At 55.3% G+C, this 23,764-nt stretch overlaps 1 protein-coding gene and 1 long non-coding RNA gene across 3 annotated transcripts in view; one reads left to right on the forward strand and one right to left on the reverse strand.

Moving 5' to 3' along the window:
- Window positions 1-761: 761 nt before the first annotated feature.
- Window positions 762-11,617, reverse strand: LOC139034361 (uncharacterized). The gene is made up of 3 exons (XR_011486813.1): window positions 11,444-11,617; window positions 1,970-2,024; window positions 762-831 (listed from the first exon to the last, which is right to left on the reverse strand). It is a non-coding gene; the product is annotated as an uncharacterized lncRNA (long non-coding RNA).
- The window catches only part of UNC5A (unc-5 netrin receptor A), a 64,869-nt gene continuing 51,651 nt past the window's right edge, over window positions 10,547-23,764 (forward strand). The window contains exon 1 of one of the 2 annotated variants that reach the window (XM_070465148.1): window positions 10,547-10,999. In XM_070465148.1, the coding sequence (XP_070321249.1) occupies window positions 10,930-10,999 (70 nt within the window). In that variant the 5' untranslated portion in view covers window positions 10,547-10,929. The remainder of the gene's footprint in view (window positions 11,000-23,764) is intronic. The other variant, XM_020874022.2, reaches the window with a different exon arrangement.

Below are 23,764 nucleotides of genomic sequence, written 5' to 3' on the forward strand. Positions count from 1 at the left end.
TTTAAAAAGTGTGTGCTGTTAACCCCTTTAGATTAGAAGCTGACTTGGGGCTCTGGTAGCTAAAGCCCCTTCAGACCCCCCACTTTACATCAGCTCAGGCACTACAGCCTCAGTGCCACCTGCTCCAGTTGCTGAATTCACCTGACTTCAACAACTATTAAACTGATCACTAGGAGGTTAATAAAGCCCCTTACCCTGCAGTAAGTACACTGCAGGGACCCACTTCCTCCCTTGCCTGCTGCCTTCTGCCGATCACTTGGGCCTGCCTGTCACTGTTGCCGGGAGCTGTCAGAGAGCTCAGCAGCTCCTCTCCCTAGCAAGCCATACACACAGGTGAGCTGAGCTCTTTTGTCCCCAAGGAAACCCCCATGGAGGGCGTCACTCAGTCCCCCAGGGTGGTTCTCAGAGGTGGGAAACAGGAGGCAGCTGGTTGCTTTGAGGACCCCCCGCCTGAGCTAGGGTGCCTGTGAGGTTGATGGGGGTGGCTGCTACAGTGAGGCCATGGCAGCCTCACACACACACAGCCTTGTGTGAGCAGCCCCGGTGTCTCAGCAACAGAGGCTGGAGGAGGAAGGGGGCACTGCTGTGATCCCAACTCACTCAAATCACTGAAGAGGAACAGGGTCCGGGGGAGCACTCAGGCAGATGGGATTGGGCTAGGAGCCTGGGGAGCACAGGGTTGGACCCACTGGGCTGAGAGTCCATAGTCAGAGAATGCCCTGATGCAGGTCCCAGGCCATTCTTAGCATGAGGTCCTGAGGGCGAGGAAGACTCCTGTCCCTACCTGGAAACTTCCATCCTGGTGAAATCTGATTGAAGAAAACATCAGTTCTGCACGTTGAATGGGGGAAACACACACACACAGCAGAATGAGAGATACAGTAAGATACTATGTTATAAAAAAATCTAACATCAAGCAAAACTTCACCTCGTTATCTCAACATGTTACACCTGCATACAAGCAGAGACAGGCCCTGAAGGTGACCCACCAGACTTTCATCAGTGGTCCCTTCCCTGGCAAAACCTGAGATTTGGGAGGAGGGATAGCATTTGCAGTCTTTAAATTTTTTTTTTAAGAAAAATAAGGTATTCATGTTTTATACATGAAATTGCAATTTAATTGTTAAAGATATTCACTAAGGATGTTATTTAGAGTAGAATGGTCAGACTTAGCCCTGGAAGGAAGTGACATGAAGAGTCACAGGAAGCCATGAGAGGGTCCCAGTTGGCATTAGAGCCTACCCCCCAACCCATGGCAGGCTGGGCTGGTGGCTGGCAAACCTTGTGAGTGCTGCCTTTCTACCTTGGGGCATCCCCAGGACAGGGTACCCTGGCTACCTCCCTACACCTGACCTTCCTCACAGCTCCCCCCAAGATCCCACCCTAAGGTGACAGAGGCAGACCCAGCAATTGGTTCTAGGACTCAGGGAGCAGAGAGGGAGGGAGGACAGTGCCCAGGGGAGCAGGGAGCATTCCACTCTACTGATCCCATAACACCAGGGCTGCAGCCTCTCTGCTTCCGCCCAGCCAAGCAACTGCGTCCACGTGCTCATGCAAGGGGGTTATTTTATTAACCAGATAGATTAAGCATCTCTCCTTCTAATTACCAGTTTAATTAACCTTGGCACACAGTCTGTACCAGCCCCCGAGGGACTGAGTCAGAATCGCCTCGCTGGGTGAGCATCGCCCATCTGCTCTGCCTAGCTTCATCTGGCCCTCCAGGGACTGGGACCGCAGGCTGAGAGGGCCAGGGGTCTGGTGGTACCAGGGAGGAGCAGAGAGAAAAGCAGAGGGGGGTTGTCAGAAACCTCTCAGGAAGATGTTGGGTTCCAACACGGCCACCTCTTCAGCAGCCCTTTTGGAAGTGACTCTGGGCCACCCTACTTGGATCTCCCTCAGGCCTGCAGAGTAGCAATGGGCCCTGAGTAAAGCCTGGGAACCAGAAGACTTGTAATAAACTACCACTTACTTAATGGTGATGGAGCAGCGTGCTGCCTTCAATGCCCCGGCCTCAGTTTTCTCATCTGTAAAATGGGCATGGTGAGACCGAGGACATGGAACAGCTTATGAAGTTTAATTCACAGAACAGAGCTCAAGATGCTTTATAATTACATTCATTTATTCACTCACTTATTCAGCACATAGTTATGGAGCACGTACTATGTGTTGACAAAAGTAAACAAAACAATGATGAACAGAGAGAATTTGGAGCCCAGGCTCCCTGAAAATTGGCCAGTATCTGGCTAAGAACCCCAGAGTCACCCCCAAGTGTATACACACACACACACACACACACACACATAATCCTTTCTGACCTGTTGCTCACAACTCTGCCCCAGCACACACCTCACAAACACCTGTACACAACACCCGGTCACAGGCAAGCTCCTTCACAGCCATGCGCAGAACACACACCGCCTCAGAAACACGCCCACACACGGAGACAACTCTGTTCTCAAGAAGTGTGAGGCCAAGGATGTCACATTAATAAGAAGCACAGAGGCCCCGGTAAAGGGGGTTTATATATTTATTTATTTAAGGGCTTATTAAAATCCTAACCTAGTCCCCTCTTCACTAATGCAGTGTTATTGGAGCCTCCTGGTGTCTGTGTGGGAGGGTGAAGATGGAAGCGTGTATATCTGCATATGTGTGAGCAGAAGCCTCTGGATGCGTTCTGTGCAGAGTGTGCTGACGTGTGCAAATCTGAGTGTGTGTGTGTGTGCAACCGGGTGTGTGTATGCTTGTGTCCCCGTATGGAGGGTCAGTTTTGAGTCACGCTTTCATGCTTCTTAGGACCTTTCAGTAGTAAACAGTGTTTCTCAACCTATTTTTCACTCTCACCCCCATAAGGAGCCTCTACATTTTTTTTCCCTAATCGCCCCCTCTCTGTAATACCATGATACCCTGTCTATCTGTTGATGTACTGTATATAGATCTGTGCTTTATATAGAGAAAGAGTCAGATTTTTTCACCCACCTCCACCCCCAAAGAACCAACTCTTTGAGTATCACCCCTGGAGTGATATTCCCCCTGATGAGAATTAATGATGTAAAGGTAAAGTTTCTGGCTCCAGCAGCCTACAAACCCTGACATCATGTGCCATGGTTCTCAGTCTAGTAGGCCCAGATGGAAATCTCTTAAAATGCAGATCCCAGGCCCCTCCCCCCCGCTGAGAACACATAATAAGCCTGGGAGGGAGTCCAGAAATCTGGCTTTTAGCAAGCTCCAAGTGTGCCTCCCTGATGCCCTGACCGAGGGAGGGCTCTGAGGTGGAAGGGAGATAGAACTATCGGAGATCACCTGAGCTGAGAGGACAGGGTCTGTCTGGGACCCCCACCGAGTCGTGGAGAACTTGGAATCTCAGCTCACAAAGGCTGGGCCCCGGCTGGCAGGGCCTCACTATGGCAGAGCTGCCCCAAGCATCTTCAAAGAGACTCAGGGGAGTCCGGTCACGGGACCAGGACCCCTCCAACTGACAGCACTTGGAGAAGTCACAATGAGGAGTGTGATCCCAACACAAGAAGTGTGTAATTGGAAGCTGAAACAAACACTAACCCAAGTGTCTGGAGCCCCCCTTATCCATCTGTGTGCTAGAGCCACACTGACCTGGGTCTCTCTCCAGGGACTCCCCCAACCTCCTCCCAGTCCCAAGGAGGAGGCAGAAAGTTACTCCAGCCCTGCACACCCACCAGCCCGGGGATTGCAATGGGAGCTCCAAGTTGTCAGGTATGTAATCTCCTCTGGGGATTGCCAAAGACCCGGTAGCAAAATCAGTAAAAAAAAAAAAAAAAAAAACAGAGACTTTCTACCTGGTCCTGCCTTTTGTGGGTGCCAAAGGAAAGCTCTTTGCAAGACTGGACCAGTGCCAAGCATCAGCCCTGGGTGTCTGAGTGATCAGAGCACAGGGGACCAATTGATGCTCTGTGGGCAGTGGTCCAACACGGGGCTGCCAAGGGGCAGATGGGAGCCTAGAAGAGGGAGGGAGGGGCCATCGTGGTGGCTGAGGAGCAGGGAGGGGTGGTGGGGGATATAAGTGATTCCGTGATGGCAGGAGAGGGGAAAGGGGAGTGAGAGTTGATGGGAGATGGGGATGGAGGAAGCCACAGAGAAAGGACGGGGAGGGAGGGACACTGCGGTCAGATAGGGAAGCCAGAAAGGCATCCTTCTCCCTCTCTTAAGCTTTTAAAGGCATCAGAGCATCTTGCTAATTGTTCATCTCCCAGAGACGCTAATGAAATTAACTCTGCAAAATGCTCATCAGGTCATCTGCAGAGGGCATGGTGCCAGGTTTCCACTTGGTCCAATCCCGTCCTCCTCCTCCTCCTCAGCTCCCCCTGCCCCTTCCTGATAATTCCCCCACCCCCTCCTTTTCACCCTGGCCCCTCAGCAGGGAACACCTCACCTCCAAACCTGCCTGAGAGCGCCCAGTGGGGAACGTTAGAGAAGGGGGCCATGTAGCCAGGGAAATGTCTGAGTCACAGACGCCATAGAGTTCGTGGAGCTGGAAAGGTTATCTCTGCTTGTGTGTTTCTGATTGTGTGTGTGTGTGTGGTAGCACATATATCATAGGAGCATGAGTCTCTAATAAAGCCATTTGTGAGACTGAACATTCTTTCAATCACTCAATAAACATTTTTGGAGCAGAATCCTTGTCCCATCCCTTACAAGCTGAGTGGCTTTAGGCAAGTACATCCCTTCTCTGTGCCTTAGTTTTTGTGTCCACACAGTGGGGGTTATAACACCATCTGTGTCCTAAGGGGCTGTGAGAATCCATAGAGATTAACCAGGTGAAGAGTTTAGCCCTGTGCTGGGCAAACAGCGCCTCAAGAAATGCTAGGCGCTGGCCTTGGTCCTGAAGACTCCATGGTGAGAACACCTCACTTCTTGAGCAGAGGCATAGGAGGGGCCCAGGCGCAAAATTCTCAGTAGCATGGGACTGCATGGAGCATGGACACAAAAAGTAATCTGTGCATGAAAGAAGTGGAGATATCTGGTAGTATCTTTACATATGTAAATGCACAGAGATAATATGTGTTTTTTATTGATTGTGCTCAATATTGATTCAGTATTGATTGATTATATTATTGATTGTGTGCATCTGTGTGAGTAGTGTGTGGAAAGTCCACTTGTGTTAGAAGCAGAGATTGAGTGGATATTGTATGGCTTTTTTAATATTCTGTGCTGTGCTAAGTCACTCAGTCATGTCTGACTCTGTGCGACCCTATGGACTGTAGCCCACCAGGTTCCTCTGTCCATGGGATTCTCTAGGCAAGAATACTGGGGTGGGCTGCCATGCCCTCCTCCAGGGGATCTTCCCAACCCAGGGATCAAACCCAGGTCTCCTGCATTGCAGGAAGATTCTTTACTATCTGAGCCACCAAGGATAATGATGTTATAATGACCTGAAAGAATTAAGACAGAATTCTAAAAGAAAATCTGCTTAGTGAAGAACCAGGAAGATACCTTTGTTAAATTGCACAGTGCTCTGTACCAGTGAGCAGGAAGATGCAGGGATGAACTGGTTTACTTGAGCAGGTATAAACTGAAACACTCCAAGAGGGTATGCTGGGTGTGTGTGTGTGTGTGTGTGTGTGTGTGTGTGTGTGTGTGTGTTGGGTTCAGGGAATGGGTGGATGTTGGGATTCTATGTGCAGAAGGGACTGGTCCAGTTACTGCTGGGGGTCCTGTGAAGAGGTTTGTTTCTAGTTCTCTCTACCCTCTTAACCCCTACATATTCATCTGCCTGATAGCCGAGCTCTCACTACAGCCTGACTGCTATGTCTTCTCCCATAGGCTGCAGTTTCCCCCAGTGGGTAACACTGAGCCTTGCAAACACTAGGCACTAATAAATACTTGCCCTATCCTAGGCGAGGCTCTAGAACAGATTTTTATAAAGGATGATTCTGTGTCATTCTTTCAAATAAAACATGATAGAAACCCAAGTGGGCTTTAGCAACAACAACAACAACAAAAAAAAAACCCTGAAAAACAAGTGTGTATCTGGTAGCTTCAGGAGCAGCTGGATCCAGGGGATTTGAATGAAGAACCAGGATTCAGCCTTTCTCTCTTCTCCAGGCTCTGCTCTTCTTTGCCCAAGCTTTAGTCTCCGGCATGTGCTCCTCACAGAATGAAGCTCTAAGATCACCTCTTTCCTTCTTCAAGTACAGCAAGAGAAGAAATTCTTTCTCTCCTTAGTCCCAACAAAAGTCCTAGAAACGAGCCTTAGTGGTTTGACTTGGGTCACATGTTCATCCTTGAATGAATCACACAGCTTAGGGAAGAGTGGATGCTGTGTGTCCTGAAATATGTGCCATCCTCTGGTACTGGGGTGGGGTAGCCCCACGTGAATCTCATGCACTGATGGTGGGGAGGCGTGCTCCCTCAAAGGAAAGAGGGGAAGATACTGCTTCCCGAAGAGAGAAACTACATGCTGAGCAGTGGGCAGATATGAATGCTGGAATCATGGCAGGGGCCATCAAGAGCCAATCTGGGGCCACCAAGAACAAGTCCTTCCTGCCAAACTAATTTCCTGTTTGATTGGATTATTGGCCTGGTAGATCAGAGCAAAGCAGGGGGCTCGTGAGTCTTTGACTATGCAGGGTATTTCCATTTATTCTGTGGATGTGGCAGTTATATGTGAGCTAAAGGATGGAGTGATCAGAAATTTCCCAAGTGGATGAAAGAGCTGACTTATTGTCCCACTGCAACTTGTAGATAGCATATAGAGAGCCACTGAGCTGTCCTTGATCCTGCTCTGAGCCACCTGTTTAGTAACAACTTGATTGACAGCATATACAACTTCCCAGACTCATCTGGGAATGACAGGAAGCTGAAGAAAATAGCAAGCCCCCTGCCCGACATCCTCCATATCCTGAGAAGGCTCCATGCGGGAGAGAGGGATTAGATGTAATACAGTGGAATAGGACTGGGATGAATTGAAGTTTCTGAATTTAAATTCAGAAAACCAGCAACCCAGGGTAGATGGGTAACACCCTGTTGCTGGCAGCACCCATGGCAAAGACCTAGGGCAGTGCTCCTCAAAGAGAGGTTTTCAGACCACTGGTACCAGTAAGAAAAAAATAAAAATAACCAGTAGGGGATGGTGGGAGCTTGGTAAAAGCATGGATTCCTAGACACCTCCCATGAATCAGAATGGGGAAGGAACAGGACCTGGAGATTTGCATTTTAATCCCCATCACAGGAGCTTCTGGCACATCTTCAAGTCAGCCATGGCCTTGCCATGAACTCTGAAGTTCTTCAGTCTAGTGGGCATTAACTGTACGATGTCCCTGATCAAAGCTGACTGGGACCCTGCTCATGCATGCACAAGGCCATGTGGCCAGGAGATATGCCAGCTCACTTCAGGAGATGGCTTCAGAGAAATGCTCCCACTGGAGAACTCCTGCAAGGGGCGAGCGGGCGGGGGGGTGGGGGTGGGGGGCAATGTGTTAAGAGTGCCTGTAACAGCAGAACTGGAGAGAGAGAATCCAGGGTAGATCCAGACTTGGTGTTCCAAAGTTGAAGAAGTAAGCCTTCTGAAGAAAAGACGTGCCAGACACGCTTGACGTGACCCCAGAAGATGAACCCAATGAGGGGCAGATTCCTGCTCCCTTGAGAAGAGACATATCTGTCCAGCAGAGCAGTTGCCCTGTTGGTGGGGTATTGCAAGGGGCTACAGACACTCGCAGGAGGGTCCCCCCAGGGAGGATCTAGCTCCTCCTTCCCTTGGAGACTGATGCTCAAGAGTAAATGAAGTTGGAGGTGACAGGTGCCCTCTTATCTGGCCATCAAACTTTGGGTCTGAGGTGAGCCCTTCCTGGCAGCCCTCCAACCTGGATTCTTACACAGAATTCAGGTGAGACGTCTACTCGCCCATCTACACAAGGGAATTCCTACTCCTTTACCTGACATGGCCCTGAGTACCACTTGGAAGAGGACAGCTAACCCGAGTGACTAAAAGGAACCATGCCTGTGAAGATCTGGGGACAGGAAAGCAAACAGGAATGGATGGAGGTGCTATGAGCCTGGATGCTGGAGAAACAGAAGGGAGGCCACCATGGCCAGAGCCCACACAGAGTTGCAGAGTAGGCAAGGGGAGGGTCGTGCTGGGCCTGGAGGCTGCGGCCATCGCCACTGCTGCTGTGCATGTGTTTCAGTAACTGCCTTCCAGGCATGTGGTAGGTATGCACTTTCCCATCTTCTTGAGTGGGGCCATAGTTCTGGCCATTGAATTGTGGGTGGAAGTGACGTCCTTTCTAGGCTGAGCCATTGACTGGGGGGACAGGGTACCTCTGGAGCTCCAGTTTCCTCTCCCTCATGGGAGAGTGGCTGCTTTCTCAACCCAAGTCCTTGAGTGAAGAAGGTCTGGAGCTGTGGACCCATGAGAAATAAATCTTTGTTGACTTAAGCCACAGAGACTTGGGCGCTGTTACTACAACACAACCTAGTCTATCATGACTGCTACACACACCATCCTATTGCAGCTGAAGAGAGGGGGCCAGAGAAATGACCAGAGCAACTAAACGGAATAGAGAAAGAGACCCTTTCTTTTCCTGTACCCCAGACCTCATTCCCAAGTTCTCATCCCAGAGCAAAAACTGCAGGATGAAATTTAAGGAGCATGGACATTGAAATCAAACCTTGCACAGAGTCATCTCAGCTAACCTCTCAATCATTGAATAAGATTGGCCCTGGACATAGGGTTCTTTCCTCCTCCAAGCCTCAATGACCTCATCTATAAAATAGGGATAATAATGTTTATTTCATAGGACTTCTTGTGCGGATCAAACCAAATGTAATAGAAATAGCAGAGTCTAGCCCACGCCATTAGGACATCATCTTATACCCTAGCCCCAATCCCAGTCTTTCATCCTCAACTACTTCCCTCCAGTACCCAAATCCTAGTCCGTAATCATCTTCCCATAATGGAGGCTGAAAAAGAAAATTCTGCTATTGTTTCACCTCTCTCACCCATTTCTTTCCTGAAAGTGGGATGAGGTATAGTGTCAGAGGGAGCAGCCTGGGCACACTGCTCCCCACAACTCACACACACAGTCCTGTTGGGTAGATCAGGGCCCCCTGACACAGTCTATGCACAAGCAAACTCCAAAGCAGAGTTCAAAACCCAGAGCTGGTGGACATTTGTGGACATGTTCATCTGGGCTCAAATGAAAGTAATTTTTGTTGTTGTTTTTAGTTAAAAATTTTAAATAAAAAAAAACTTCATATACAATGGCTTCTACTGAAACTTTGGCAGATGTGGCCCCATCGGGCCCCACCCTGTCAGCCTGGCACCTGGAAAAGAACCAGATGCGCCTGGAGATGGGACCCTGTGCCCAGTCCCCAGCGCTGCCCTGGCCTCCTTGGCCCTGAAGCCCAGTACCTATAGATACCTAACTGGACACTGTCTGGTGTTTTTCACAGCAGAGTTAAGAGGAAAGCAAAACATTTCTCACAACCCTTCTCTCTCAAAAGTGGGAAACAAAAGACAGACCGAGAGAGGGCCTCGTGTTTCAAGAAATATAGGAGAGCTCATATCTCTTTGTGGAAGCGAAGACCATTCTTCTGTCGCCCAGCGTGCAGCATCAATTGATTATATATCATCGACTGGTCTTTTAGAATGCCCATCCACTATAGGCATTTTAGCTTGCGACCTTGCCCTTACCCTCCTCTTTCTCCTCCCGACACAGAGTAGGATTTCTTTTCTTAACCACTCTCCTTGTGCACATGGCGCGCATCTGTCATTTCCTTTCTCCTTCAAAGCAACCCTCTGTTTATTTAAACCCGATTAGGGAATGGGGGTGGGGAACAGGAGGCTCCAGCAGCGGTCGTTGCTGGAGGCTCCCGGAGACACCGTGACTTGCCCAAGGTCACAGAGCTAGAAGACGGAGGCCCCTAGACTCTACCCCAGATCTCTCTAGCTCCCAAAACCCAGTTGGTTCCTTCACGCCCACGTCTCCGGCGAGGTGCGCGCTCCGGGCGCAAACACTGCGCGTCTTGTTGATTGCGCTGCGTCCTAGCGTTGTTTTCTTTAGGTAAACGGTGCCGTGGGGTTAGAGAAACCGAGGATCACTCTGAGGCCCACCTGGTACCGTGGCTGGGACTGCGGGTGGCCCCTAGTCTGTCCTACCCGCGTACCTCTGCTCGCGGGCCAGGGCCCGAGAGCTTCCCGCAGTCCCCTATCCGAACCGCGGGCTGGGTGGCTTACAGCAACACGCTGAACGCCTCGGAGCGCGGCCGGAAGGTGCGGAGTAGGGTGGGGTGAGGGTAGAGGGCTGCGCGGAACCGCCGCCGGACACCGCTGTCCCTGGCCGCTGTCTGCAGCCTGGCGCCGCGCCGGGATCGCTGCAGCCCTGGGCCCCTCCCGGGCCACCTGTGCGCTGGCTGGCGGGCCCGGGAGAACCCGGATCCGGAGAATCGATCCACTCCGGGTTTCAGACTTTTGGCCGGTCCCTGGAGATCGCGCAGGGAGGTGGGAGGCCTCCCGCCCACCACCCCAGCCCCTCCCTGGGGGAGCCTCGGGCAACGCCGAGAGGGATCCCCAGAGCTGGGGGTGGCCCGTTCGCGCGGCGCGGGGCTGCTGGGCCCCTCCTTCCTTCCCCCGCCCCGCCCTGACGCCGCCCAGCTCCGTCGCTCCAGTCCGGGTTTTGCGGCGCCCGCCGGCCCGCTCCCCGGCTGCGGGCTCCGCGCGGCGGCTGGCTCTGTGCGCGGCGCGGCTGGCGCTGCGCTCCGCCCCGGCTGCATTGCTGCGCTCCCGGTGCCCAGGGGAGGCACGCGCCGCTTGCGCCCGGCAGCCGGCCGCCCGGAGGCAGCGCAGTCCGCTGGCATGGGCCCTGGGGGTGACCGGGGCCGGGGCTCTGGGCTGAGGCGCTGAAAGGCGCCCTCCTGTCCGCGGGGCCCCGCGCCCGGGCCGCCCGCCTGCCCGCGGCCATGGCCGTCCGGTCCGGCCTGTGGCCAGCGCTCCTGGGCATAGTCCTCGCCGCCTGGCTCCGCGGTTCGGGTGAGTCACGCGCGCGCTGTGGGGAGGTTTGCGGGGAACCGTGCTCGCTAATGCTCGCGGCTCTAGGGGTCCCTGACCCGCGCTGCCGGACCGGGTTGGGAGCCCCCCGAGGCCAAACTTTGCGAGGCGGGACGCGGGGGTCGCCTGTCGCCGCTGCGCAGCTTCCCCGCGCGCTTCCCCGGAAGCCTGGGTTCTGCCAAGTCCAGGAGCAGCTGTCAGCGCGTGGGGCTGGCGAGTGTAGACGCCCCACGCCTCCAGGCGGGGGAAGTTTGCTGGTTGCCCGGCCCCAGCGCAGGGTTGGGGGTTTAGATCAACGCCCCAGGGAATCTGACTTGGCCGGTTAGCAGGTGAGAGGGTTTTGACCACATCCCAAGTGCCCAGGAAATTGAGGACGGGGTTTAAGATACGGTTTCCCGGCAGCATCTGCCCCAAACAGCTACTCACAATTCCCAGCTTGGCACCTGGCCGCTGCCCACGTCCGGAACACAGTGTCCTCCTCTGTCCCCGCCACACACTCTCGCACACGCGCACACTCAGGCGTGGAGGCGCATACACCAGCCCCCGAGCCCTTGCAGTCCCGCACAGTCTAAGCACCAGGGTCCGGGGCCCCGGGCTGTGGCTCCTGGCCTTCCTGGTGCATAGGGACCAGAGTTGTGTGAGTGGAAGCTCTACCGCTCTCCCCACTCCGTTTCTCTCCACAACCCTTCTCCCTCCCCTCGTGTCCCTTTGCCCACCCTCACCTGCCCCATAACTCAGCCCTCAGTCCACTCCTGGGGGTGGGAGGAGTTCCCCTGCATCCTTTGTCTGCTCTCCCAGAGCTTCCTTCCACCTAGGCTGAGTTGTTGGGGCCTCCTGATGGCTGCCCGCCCCCCTGCACTCAGCAGAGCTGAGCACCTATGTGGACGGGAGGGGGTCATTTGTGTGATCAGGGGGGCATGGAGCTTGCCCTAGCAATTCTTGATTCTTGCAGCCCTGAGACCCTGGGGGCTGCTGCTGAGCCTGGCCAGGCCATTGTTAATCCCAGGGGTGTCAGAAGGGAGCACTGGGGTTCCTGAGAAAGGAAGCCAGACTGGAGAGGAATGAGTGAAAGCTCAGAAACCAGCCTGATGATTGAGGCCGATGTCCGTTTCCTTCAGGGGTCTCTGCGTAGTGCATCCTGCATACACCGGCTAGCCGCCCTCCCCACCCTGCCCCCCTCCCTAACCCCATCCATCTTCCATCTCCCCAGCATCCGCCCACCGAATCCTCACTTTAACAAACCCCTCTGCCCCCTGACCTCCCCTCCTTATTTGGGAGGTTGCACTGCCACTGGCTGTGTGTTCCTGTTGCACACACGTGCGTGTTAGGAGTATGTGTGCATCGCTCAGGGGGCACGGGTTGAACCACTGACCGTGGTGAGCTGAGGGGTGTTCATGCTCCACGCACAGGGGAGGTGTTGCTAGATACTCGGTAGGGGCCCAGGGCTTGTTTACTGAGTCAGATGCATGCGGGAAGGTTGTGTGGTCATATCTGCATGTCGCCCACGTGAGCACGTGTGAGGGCTCTGGGTTGGCATGTGTGCCCTGGCGATGACGGGGGCTGGCGATGTGTGCAGCCCGGGTATGCGTGTGGCCAGATGAGCGTGCGTGGCGGCAGGCCCGCTGCACGTGTGTGATGGTTGTGAGCAGTGGCACAGGTGAGCATGTGTAGACGAGAGGGTGATGGGTACTGGTGAGTCCGGGTGCTGCAGCTCCGGGGGGTGCCTGGTGGATCCCTCAGGAGGACATAGAGTCCAGGAACCGCATCCCAGGGCCGTGGGGCACCTGTTGGGGCCTCGTGAAAGGTTGCCCAGGGCGCTGGCGGGTGGGCACCAGTGCCGCAGGGCTGCCCTGGATTAGAGCCTGCCTCCGGCATCAGCCCTCAGGCCTGCGCAAGGGGCTGCTGAAGGGCATGGGGTCCTTCTTGTCATCTGGGGCCCCTTTGCTGCTGGCCCCCGCAGGTTCCAGGCACATGTGCCCAGCAGGCTGGCCCTGCGCTGACCCTGGCCCCTCCCGCATTGCCCATTCAGCTCCTTGGCAACAGCAGCCAGTGAAAAATGGGTTGAGGGAGGGACAGCCAGCCAGGCTGCTGGGGGCGCAAGGGGCCAGCGGGACCGGAGCCTCCTGCTCCCCAGGCCAGGTGCCCACCCTCTGTCCAAAGCCTGTCCCTTGGCACACTCACCCAGGGGGCCCTCTCTGTGCCCCCACATGCAGAGACCACCTGTCTCACAGGCTTTTCTCATTCATACCTGCGCACGCAGCTGGCACCTGCCTCCCCGCCCCTGGGGGCTGCACACACCTGCCGGCCTCCTGGTCTCAGATCTCTGCACTCCTGAGTGGAGGGGCTCATGGGGAACTGGACCTCCTGAAAGGGGGGGCTGGGGGGCATCCCTGGGCCATGGTCGCTTTCTCAGCCCCTCTCCCACCTACAGGGTTGATCCGGACCCACTTGCCACCCCCCATCAGCTGGGGTCGTTGGTTGCTGGGAGGGGGTCTTCATTCTTTAGGGCTAGGAGATACCCTGCTCTCAGTCACCGTGCCTTGGGAGGGGCGTCTGCTCTTTGGTGGCCCCCTAGGCTCCCACAGGAGAGGGCTGGTCCTCTGGCCCTCCTGCTTCTCTTGCCCTGTGCTGGGAGGAACTTCCTTTAGGAGCCTGGGGACTGGCACTGATGCAGGTACCAGACCCCCTACCTAGAGGCACTGATGGACCTGGTTCCTAGGAGCAGCCAACTTTGGCCTCAGCCAGGGGCCAGGGGACTTCCCAGGTGGCGCTAATGGTAAAGAACTCACCTGCCAGTGCAGGAGATATAAGAGACACAGGTTTGATTCCTGGGTGGGGAGATCCCCTGGAGAAGGGCATGGCAACCCACTCCAGTATTCTTGCCTGGAGAATCCCCATGGACAGAGGAGCCTGGTGGGCTACAGTCCATGGGGTCACAAAGAGTTGGACATGACTGAAGTGACTTAGCAAGCACGCATAGGGGCCAGGACTCCCCTGTCCTTACAACCCTTTCTCTTGCCTTGTGCTGCTCTGGGCCCCAGACCTGCAGACTGAAGCCATGAAGTCTCAGAGGCAGAAACTGCCCTGAGCCAGGAATGACGAACTTCTCCAGGGGAGGGCCCTAGTGCTGGGCTTGGCTGCCTCCTGAGAACAACTGTACACACACACGCACACACACACACACACACACACATGCATGCATGCACACACATGCACGTGCACACACACCCCCTGCGCACACACACACATTGTTTCATGCACATGCCCAGACCTGCTCTTTCCAGGCCAGCCTTCTCCTGCAGCCCGTCCTCCCAGGCCCCCTCCCCCTTTCCCCCAGCCTGGGGCGGGAAACCTTCGAGTCTCTCTTGGCTCTAACCTTCTCCTTCACGCTTCATGTCTAATCCGTCACCAGGTTCTCCAGCTCAGCCCTCCTTGTGACTTTGCTCGTGTCCCTCTCCTCCTTTGTCCTCCCCACCCCAGCCCTTTCCCCCTCACCTTTCTCACCTGGGCCGGTGCCGTGGCCACCCCTCACTCCTTCCCTCCTCTGCATCCTCCACCTAGACTGATGCCGCTGGTGCCCAGGCTAGAATGCACGAGAGCGCCTTCTGTGGCACCTCGGTGGCAGCAGGTAAAGTCTGAACCCCGAGCCCAGGAGCCCTTAGGGAAACGCCTGCAGCACACACATCCCTGGGCGGACATGTTGGCAGGTTAGGTGTCCTCCCTGACTGTGACCGCTGGCGGGCTGGCCATCCACACTCCCAGACAAGCTCTGGCTTCCACCCACTGTACTTCTCCTGCCTTGCAACACGTGGTGCCCCCTCCCCCAGCCAGCCAGCCCCGATCCCCATCCTATACCCCAACATCCTCAAATTCTAGTCAGAACCAGGCCAAGCCCTCACTGCTGCTACTAGTCCCCACTGTGCTGTGCTCATCTCAGCCTCCAGCTTCAATCCAGCCCCCTCCAAGAGGCCTCCCTCACTCCTCGTAAGACCTGTGTGGGGGCTACGCCCACTGGTAAGCTCCAAGTGGGCTCCAGGACAGAGGTACTGATTCTTCAGCCCTGGAGTGGCCTGGGGCAGCTGCCAGAGGCATCTGGGGCGGGGGGGAGGGCACCTCCTCACTCATGCCAGGGCTTCCCACAAGTATTGCCATTGTTGATGGCACCATGACCCTGTTCTCAGCCCCCAACATGCTCCGAGTCATGGCCAGTCAAATGCTCATTTCTCTCTTTATTTCCTCTGCTTGAGTTTGAGTTCTCTGGCTAGGCAGGGGGGCGGTGGGGTGGGAGCTGTGGCTGGGGAGTGGGGAAAAGTTTGCTCTGTCCCCTTGCAGCTCTCTTTGTCCTGCTCCCCGCCCCCCATCCCTGTACCTAAACACAGACTGCCCTGCTCCAGGGAGGCCAGCCATGGCTCCTGTCCAGGGCCAGCACCAGCTAGCTGATGCCTCCACACAGATGGCAAACCAGCTCACCGGAGACTGTGTTGTGGGTCCCTCACACAGGTGCACCCATGTCTGTGGAACAGGAACCTTGCCCACCCCAGCCCTCCCAGGCATAGATGTTCCCAGGTGGGTGTCTTCTCATGTGAATAATGTAATTCTGGGCCCCAGACCTGCAGACTCTAGCCCCTGGAAGGTGGGGCTGAGGGGCATCCCCCTCTGGTGGTGCCACCCATCCTGACCCTGACCATCTGTCCGAGTGGCCTCTTCCTCAGGCCCCACCCTGATGCTCAGGCCTGATGTTGACACCAAGACTGGAGGCTCTGTGAGCACCAAGCAGGGCTCCCAGTTCCCAGACCCAGCAGAGCCCAGCCCCAGGCCCCAACCCTCCTCACCACCCAGATGGCGCCCAGCTTTCTGCAGTCAATTCTGCTGACCCAGCTCTCCACTCCCCTTGTCTGCTCCCACGAGAGTGGTACTGAAGGGTCCTCCTGTGGCTCAGATGGTAAAGAGTCTGCCTGCAATGTGGGAGACCCGAGTTCCATCCCTGGGTCGGGAAGATCCCCTGGAGAAGGAAATGGCAACCCACTCAGTATTCTTGCCTGGAAAAATCCCATGGATGGAGGAGTCTGACATGCTACAGTCCATAGGTGCGCAAAGAGTGGCACACGGCTGAACGACTTTACTTTTACTTCCTTTCCTGCCTCTGGGGAGCCTGCAAGGTGGAGTGAAAAGGGCAGGGCTTTGGAGGCAGACGGGGCAGGCAAGTTTCAGTCTAAGCCACCTGACCTTGGATGAGAACATTTTGCTCCCCAGCCTGTTCCCACCTTTGGAGAATGCGGTCACCTCTGCTCCCTGGGGTTAGAATAACGAGTTGATGGGCAACACTGAGAGCCCAGGTGGACCCCAACATGGAGCAGGTACCCGTGTGCCTCCTTCCTCCATTTTCCCTGCCTTTTGAAGGGAAGTGAGTTAGGACAGGGTGGGGTCTTAAGCTGTGTCAGGCCCCAACCTTGTACATGAGAGAGAAGACCATGTCTGTATAAGCTGTTTCACCTCCTGCTGCCCCTGGGAGAAGTCATTGCTTCTAGTTGGAAGAAGCCTCCTACCCACCCCGCCTCACAGGGCACCTGGTTCAGACACTTGATTCAAACATCAGTCCCCACAGTGTGCAAAGAACTTTGGAGGTTCTGTGAAAATGATAATTTGGGCCCAGTTTGTCCTGGATCTGTGGTGACCCACTCTGACATACAGAACATGGCAGCAAAGCAGGGGTGGGCATCCTAGATGCAATTCAGTTCTGGTTCAGACCCTGCTGTTGGATTGCTGTGTGACCTTGAACAAACCACTTAACCTCTCTGGGCTCTTCCTCTGTATGCTAACGCACTGGGCTGGATAACTACTGGGGGCTATGTCCAGACAGGCTGCCTCGTGAGCCTGAGATAGACTGTGCCCTCAGCAGCAGGTTCCCCCGGGAACTGTTCACACCTGCCCAGCACCTGCCAAAGCCACCAACCACACTGGCAGCAGCTGCCTGTGTTGCCTTGGAACCAGGCGGCTGTTGCAGCAGGCCCGAAGGTGACTGTGACACAGAGGTGGGAGCTGGGAGTTCCAGCACCCTGGCAAGGAAGCCAGGTCCTGTTTAGCTGGTTGAACACCCCCCAGTGGCAAAAACAGGCCTTCGCAGGATGCCCAGAAGGTCAGCATGCCAGTGCCTGAGGCCTACCCACTTCCCGGGGACTGATAGAAGATGCCGCAGACAGCCTTTGGCCCCCTAGGAGCCAGAACCCCAGGCATGTATAGGAGGTGGTAGGGTGGTTGAGCTGGCAGGCTCTGGGGTCTGGGTTTGGACCAGGACGTCAACGAGGGTGAGGCAAGGGAGGGGCCTAGGGTGCAAGATTTAAGTCGTGCAAGTGCAGGGTCTGCCCCTGAGAGCAAAAGCTTCCTTACATCTGTGCTCTCGACACCCTCTGCCTCACCCTAGTCCTGGCCATGGATGTAGCTCCTCCCTGTATTCCTTCATTTTATGTCTCCAAAATATCATGTGTGCATGCATGCTAAGTTGCTTCAGTCGTGTCCAACTCTGTGTGACCTCAAGGACTGTAGCCTGCCAGGCTCCTCTGTCCATGAGATTCTCTAGGCTGAGTGGGCTGCCATTTCCTCCTCCAGGGGATCTTCCCGACCCAGGGATAGAACCCGCATCTCTTACATCTCCTGCATTGGCAGGAGGGTTCTTCACCACTAGCGCCACCTAGGAATCAGCCAAAATATTATAAAAGGACCTAATTCACTGGGTCCTTGTGTGGATTAGGCAGACTGATGCATGTCCAGCCTGGCATACAGAAGGTGCTCAATAAATGTGAGCAATCGAGGTGACGGATATGGCCAAGGGCACTGTTCCTTCCTCTCCTCTCCCACAGAGAGTGGGGGAGTCCTCGCTCTTTGTGGGAGAGGGTGCAGCGAGGGGTCCAGGAAAGAGGGCAGAGGCCTGGGGATGGGGTCTGGCCTGGTGTCTTTTCTCTGCCCCCTTTGAGGGATGACAGGGGTAGGGCAGTGATCAGAAATCCCCTGCCCCTCCCTGTCTCCAGAGGGAGAGTGGTCATTGGCTGGGCCATCCCAGCCCTGTGTGAGATGGAGGAGACAGGGAGATTCGTGGCCATCAGGAGAGGCCTAAGTCGCAGCTACTCCCCAGGGTAGGCCACAAAGGGCCTATCTGAGGTCCCACTTAGAGGGGGGAGGGGACTCAACTCCCTGCCTGTCCACAGTGAGAGCACCAAGGCCCCGAGTCCTGATGGGTGAGTCCCCCAGATTCAGGCCCCTCCCCACGCCAGGATGTCAGAGCTGTGTCCCTCTGGAAGGCTCGGGGTCACCTTGAGCTCCAGGCGAATGCGTGGCTGAGGTTTGGGGAGGGGCAGTCAGTCTAGACTGATCCTTGGAGAGGGAGCTCTGACCCCTGTAACCCACCCCTACCGTAGACCTCCCCGGCCAGGGTGGCAGGTGCGACTCCCCGTGCCCCACCCCAGCAAGTCTAGCACAGCGCCTGCAGGGAGATACACCCCGATTTAGACCCTACCCCTTCCTTACAGGAGCACAGACTAGATGGAGTCGAGGGGCTGTTGGTTTTTCCCATATCCACATCTTTCCGGCCCCTCTCTCCCCCTCCCGCACCAAAATAAAAAAGGGGGATGACGGGCACTGGCACGTAGGAAGGATTCCTTATCGTCCCAGCGTGACCAGAGCCTTCTCCTCTTCCCAAACAACCCCCACCACGTTGTCCGGGATAGCTCGGCGGGCGGGGGTCCGGGGCTAGCTGCAAGCCTCCCGCTGGGCGGGCGAGCTGCTGGGCACGTGAGCGGCCAGGGGCGGCAGGTGCCCAAGCCAATGGGAACCCGAGCCCAGGGATTAGTAATTAGCCGCGGCGCCCGCCCGCCCGGGCCCTGGGGAGGGGCGCGCCCCGGGGCCATCCTGAAGGGGCACCGAGCGTCCAGCTCCGCGGCCTGGACCCCGGCCCCCGCCCCCGCCCGGCGCCGGGTAATGAGTGCGCGGTAAACTCGGCGGCCGCGCGGGGAAGGGGCGGGATCCCTCCGCCCGCCAGCCCGCCCGCGGCCGCCCGCCGGATTAGCGGCTCTTTGTTCGGGGCCTGTTAACAAGTTCCTGGCTGAGCGCTCGGCTGCCGCCCGGGGAGCAGGCGTCCAGCCTCCGGGCAAGGCGGCCTCTGCGGCTCCTCGGTTCCCGCGCTCGCCCGGCTGTAGCTCTCACCCCCGCCGCCTACCCCTGGGTCCCCAGAGAAGTGGCCGGGCGGTGGGCCCCTCTGGCGGTCTGGAGGGGGTAGCGCTTCCAGAGCCGCCCCCCCGGCTGACCTCGCGGCGGAGAGGAGGAGATTGCTGGAGCACCTCCCGTAGGCGTGCGCCGCTGGGGTCCGTCTCCTTTTCCAGATGAGGGAGGGCACGGCTTCCCGAGGTCCCGCGTTGCCATCCTAGGCAGGCCTGGGGTTTCAGGATGGGGTTTGGATGTCTCCTCTTCTGCTAAGAGGATTTGAAGCCTGGGGCGGGAATAGGAGGAGGCTTCGGTGTCTGAAACTGTCACATCTGTGGTCATAATTACCTTGGTGATGGTAGGAAACGTGTCCAGTGCTGGACTCTACCGGCATCGCGTGATCGGAACCGCAGGACCACCCAGGAGGTAGGTGAGGTTAGTCCCATTTGTTAGGTGAGAACATTGAGCCTTGGAGAAATGGCAGAGCTGGCACATTGTTACTGCTCGGCCTCACCTCCCCCACCCACACCAGCAGGGAACGGAACAGAGTCCCATATGTCCGTTTACTGTCAGGGCCTTGTCTGGGGTCCCATGGACTTAAAAGCCCACTGGAGAGTCACGGGACCTTGCTTCTTTGCATGATCTTGGGCTAATCCGAAGTCTGTGTGTGTGCTAAGTCTCTTCAGTCGTGTCTGACGTTTTGTGATCCTAAAAACTGTAGCTAGCCAGGCTCCTCTGTCCATGATATTCTCCAGGCCAAGAACACTGAAGTGGATAGCCATGCCCTCCTCCAGGGGATCTTCCCAGCCCAAGGATCGAACCTGCGTCTCTTAGGTCTCCTGCATTGGTAGGCAGGTTCTCTACCACTTGCTCCACCTGGGAAGCCCTAATCCCCTGTCTCCCAGAGCCCATTTCCCCACTACACCCTGCCTCTTCATACCACCCTGCCACCAGGGTACAGGCTCCTTCTAAACCTGGGCTGGGATGTCCAGGCCACAGGATTTTAATTATAAAAATCCCTGGGGGTCAGCTTTCCAACTTAGCCAGGGCCACACATACAGGATGACTGGGACTGTTCAAAACAACTTTCTTACATGAGATGGAAACGGGTGGGAAGCTCCCCCAGGTAGTTCTTGACTTCTCCTTCTGGGGCCACAGTGGCTGGATTCTCCCTTTTCAGTTACTTAATACAAGGCCCCGTCTGCCCTTTCCCAGGTCAGGCACCTCCTGTCCACACAGCTGTTCCTCATGTAGCAGGTTCCAAGTCCCCTTCTCTATCCCCGATGTCTTTGTTAGCTTCTCTGGATATCAGTCCCAGGAGGGCATTCCACTGTGACATAATACTGTGGCACGGACTGTCATAGGATACTAAGTGTGTCTGTTGCAAATATTGAAAAACCCAGCCCAAATGGCTTAAGCAAAAAAAGGAGCGGGAAGGATTTTTTGCCGCGTGTAACTGAAAGGCCAGGGGTAGCTCTGGCTTCAGGCATGGTTGGATCCAGGGAAAACATGTGACCAGGATTCATCCCTCATCTCTCTGGCAGGGGAGGGAAGTGTTGCTGCCACTCTCCAAAAACCTTTCCTCTCAGTCCCAAGGGAGCTGCCAGGAATTATCAGAGCTACATCCTTGCAGGCCCAATCCAGGAAAAAAAAATAGAGAATCTCTCTTCCCTGAGCCATCCAACAAATGTCCTGGTCTCTCCTCATTGTTCTAACTCAAATGCTGTCAGAATGAGCCAGTTCCCCACAGCCAGTGGTTATGGTTGTGCAGGTTAGCTTGGGCCCACGCCACCTATGTCACTGTCCTCTTACCAAGGCTGTTTGCCACCACTCACAGCTTCTTGTCCAGGGAGAAGGGATGGGCACACGATCCGCAAATTTAACCAATATGTTATCAGTGCATTTTATCCAAGTATTAAATTAAAATCCTGACCAGCTCAAAGGGCACACAGCCTGAGGCTCAAAGGTAAAGACCCAAGTGTGGACCAACATTAGTCATTTAATCGGCTGTGTTAGAAAACAGTGCTGGCCATTCCAAAGATTTTGCGTTCCCTTTAATGTGTTATCACCTGGTTTGTGCATCTACATTTGCGGATCTTGAGATATTTTATCAGGTACCTGGCTGAAGTCCAGGCACACTGTCTCCAGCCTGGGCCTAACCTATCAGAGAGTAACTCTGTGATAAGGGAAGCTGGCCTGGTGTGACAGGTCTTTGGGGGTCCCAGCCTGTCTCCCAGTGTCCCTGCTAGCCTTGGGCATCTGAAGCTGGCTCAGATGTGCTATCAGAATCGTGCCTGGGGTCTGCATCAGGTTCACCAGGCTGTGGCTGTTGCAGTGGACAGTTGTTGGGTTTGTATCTGTCCAGCTTCCATTCCTAGCCCCACCGGGACCCTCCGACCTCTCCCCTGATACAGGCATGGTCAGTGTTCAGCAGGGCCCTTCATCTTGAAAGCAGGGCCCAAGTAAGGCAGGTTGGTAAATTCCCTATCCTGGTTCCTTTCCTGCTTCAGAGCCTGCTTTTTAAGCCTCTTTCCCCTTCTCTCAGCAACCTACTTTCTCACTAGAACTTCCCCCTTTCTGCTTAAATTTGTGAGAATCGACTTCTGTTGCTTGCACTCAAAGAACATAACTGATGCATCCACCGAATAAAACTTTTTTGTTTCTTGAACCGCAGTCGACTCATCTCCTGCCCCATGACTGCAGTCAACTCATCTCCTGCCCGATGAATCTCCAGGCACAGGCCTGGACCTGGGGTGTGGTTTATTAGGACCTAGAGACCTGAGCTCATTCACAGCAACCACTCAGCCTGTCCTGATCTCACCTCTTGCCTTTGTTGCTTTCTTACTAGTGTTTATCCTGCCTCTCCACTTCAGTGTCCTCAGGTGTAAAATGGTAGAGTGGAGAGGCGGGCCTTCCAGCACCTCCCAACGAGTCAAAAGGCCCACCCTTTCTTGGGCCTCCTCCTCCAAGCCCCTTCTGCCCCAAGTTGTTTTGGCATTTCGCACAAGCCTCTGCTGGACCTGAGCTTAGGCTTCCCAGCTTAGTTCTCCATTCCGTGCCTCCCATCAATGGCACTGTTTTTGGTTGGCGGCCAACTTTCCATGTTGGGCATGTTTGGTTAGAATATACTGCCCTGACACTTTCTGAGAGTGCTTTCCTTCAGATCTTTTGGGATCACACAGCCAGAGGCCCATCTTTGAGACCCACTCAATCTTCTCAAGACCCCTTGCTTTTAAGACTCCTGGCTCCACTGAGGGGGCTTGTCTTTGGGGTGAGTTGCCTGAAGCCTGGCATGCATAGGCTAGGATGCCCTTCGGAGGGTGGTCAGCCTCCCCTCCCCAGCAGTGATGTGCTGGTGAATGTTTAACAGTTGGCTCTCTGGGAAAGTGCGGGACAGAGCTGCCAATTTCTATGGTGTAAATACTCCCACGATGGCCTATTTCAAGCTACCAATGTGATGTTGACCAGCTTGCAAAATTCCAGAAATTTTAACAACAGGCTCTCCTAAGCCAGGATGAGCTGGCTGCAGCACACTGCTTTCCCCTGGTCACCCCAGCCCTCTGAAGAAGTGGTCACAAAAAGAGAGTGACAATGGCTCCTTAGGCCTCTCCCCGCTGGACCCATTGACCTCCTCAGCTCTCCAGTGGACTGTGGGATGGGGTGTCAGGCACTCAACAGTTAAGAGTCAGGGCTCTGAAACAGAATCCTAAACTGGGTGACCTTAGGTGATTTCAGCTCTCTGTGCCTCAATCTTCTCATCTAGAAAATCTGGATGATGAAAGGCTTCTACTTCGTAAGGTTGCGAGGATTAAATGAGTTATTCTGTTTGGAACACTTAGCCCAGTGCCAGACCCAGACTGGATGCTCTATAAATGGGAGCTGCTGCAGATGCTGCGTGGACATCGACAGGGATGCTCACTCTTGGCCTCCCTCTGTGACACCCCCTTAAGTGGTGGAGGGAGCAGGTTCTTGGTTGACAACAGTGGCGGGGAGCATCAGGGCAGGACCCTGCAGATCTAGAATCTTGGGAAGGTGCTCATTCGGGGGTGATGGGCATTCATGAGGGGGCCTGAGAAGGAAGGTTGATGTAGTGAGAGATGCCTCATCCAGAGGACTTCACCAGATGTGACTCCTGAACAACCTGGAAGCCAAGGTGCGTTCCCACGACAGGCAGAGCGGAGAGGTGGTGGGGGCCACAGCAACATTCAAGAGCCCAGACAGGCCAGGCAAGGACAACCCATCTGCTGACCTACAGACTAGATTGTGGCTTCAGTGCTGGCCCTGGCCACATCACTTCCTCTGTTCCCAACTGTGGGTGTCCCAAGGCCGGAGGAGGGGAGGGACTCTGCCTGAGACCTTAGTGTGTGGTAGTGCTGGCCAGACAGTGAAGGGAGGGGAAGGAGCACATAGGCATTCCCTGGCGATAGCGCGTGTACAGGGGAGCCAGGAGGCACAGCCTGGCTGAAGCAGACGGTGCCTGTGGGGGACCAGTGAGCGACAGGGCTGGCTACATCGTTGAGCTGGGGAGTGACAGGCAGTGAGCAGTGTTTAAGG

This window comes from Odocoileus virginianus, chromosome 3 (assembly GCF_023699985.2).
Source record: "Odocoileus virginianus isolate 20LAN1187 ecotype Illinois chromosome 3, Ovbor_1.2, whole genome shotgun sequence".
In the NCBI taxonomy this organism is placed as follows: domain Eukaryota; kingdom Metazoa; phylum Chordata; class Mammalia; order Artiodactyla; family Cervidae; genus Odocoileus; species Odocoileus virginianus.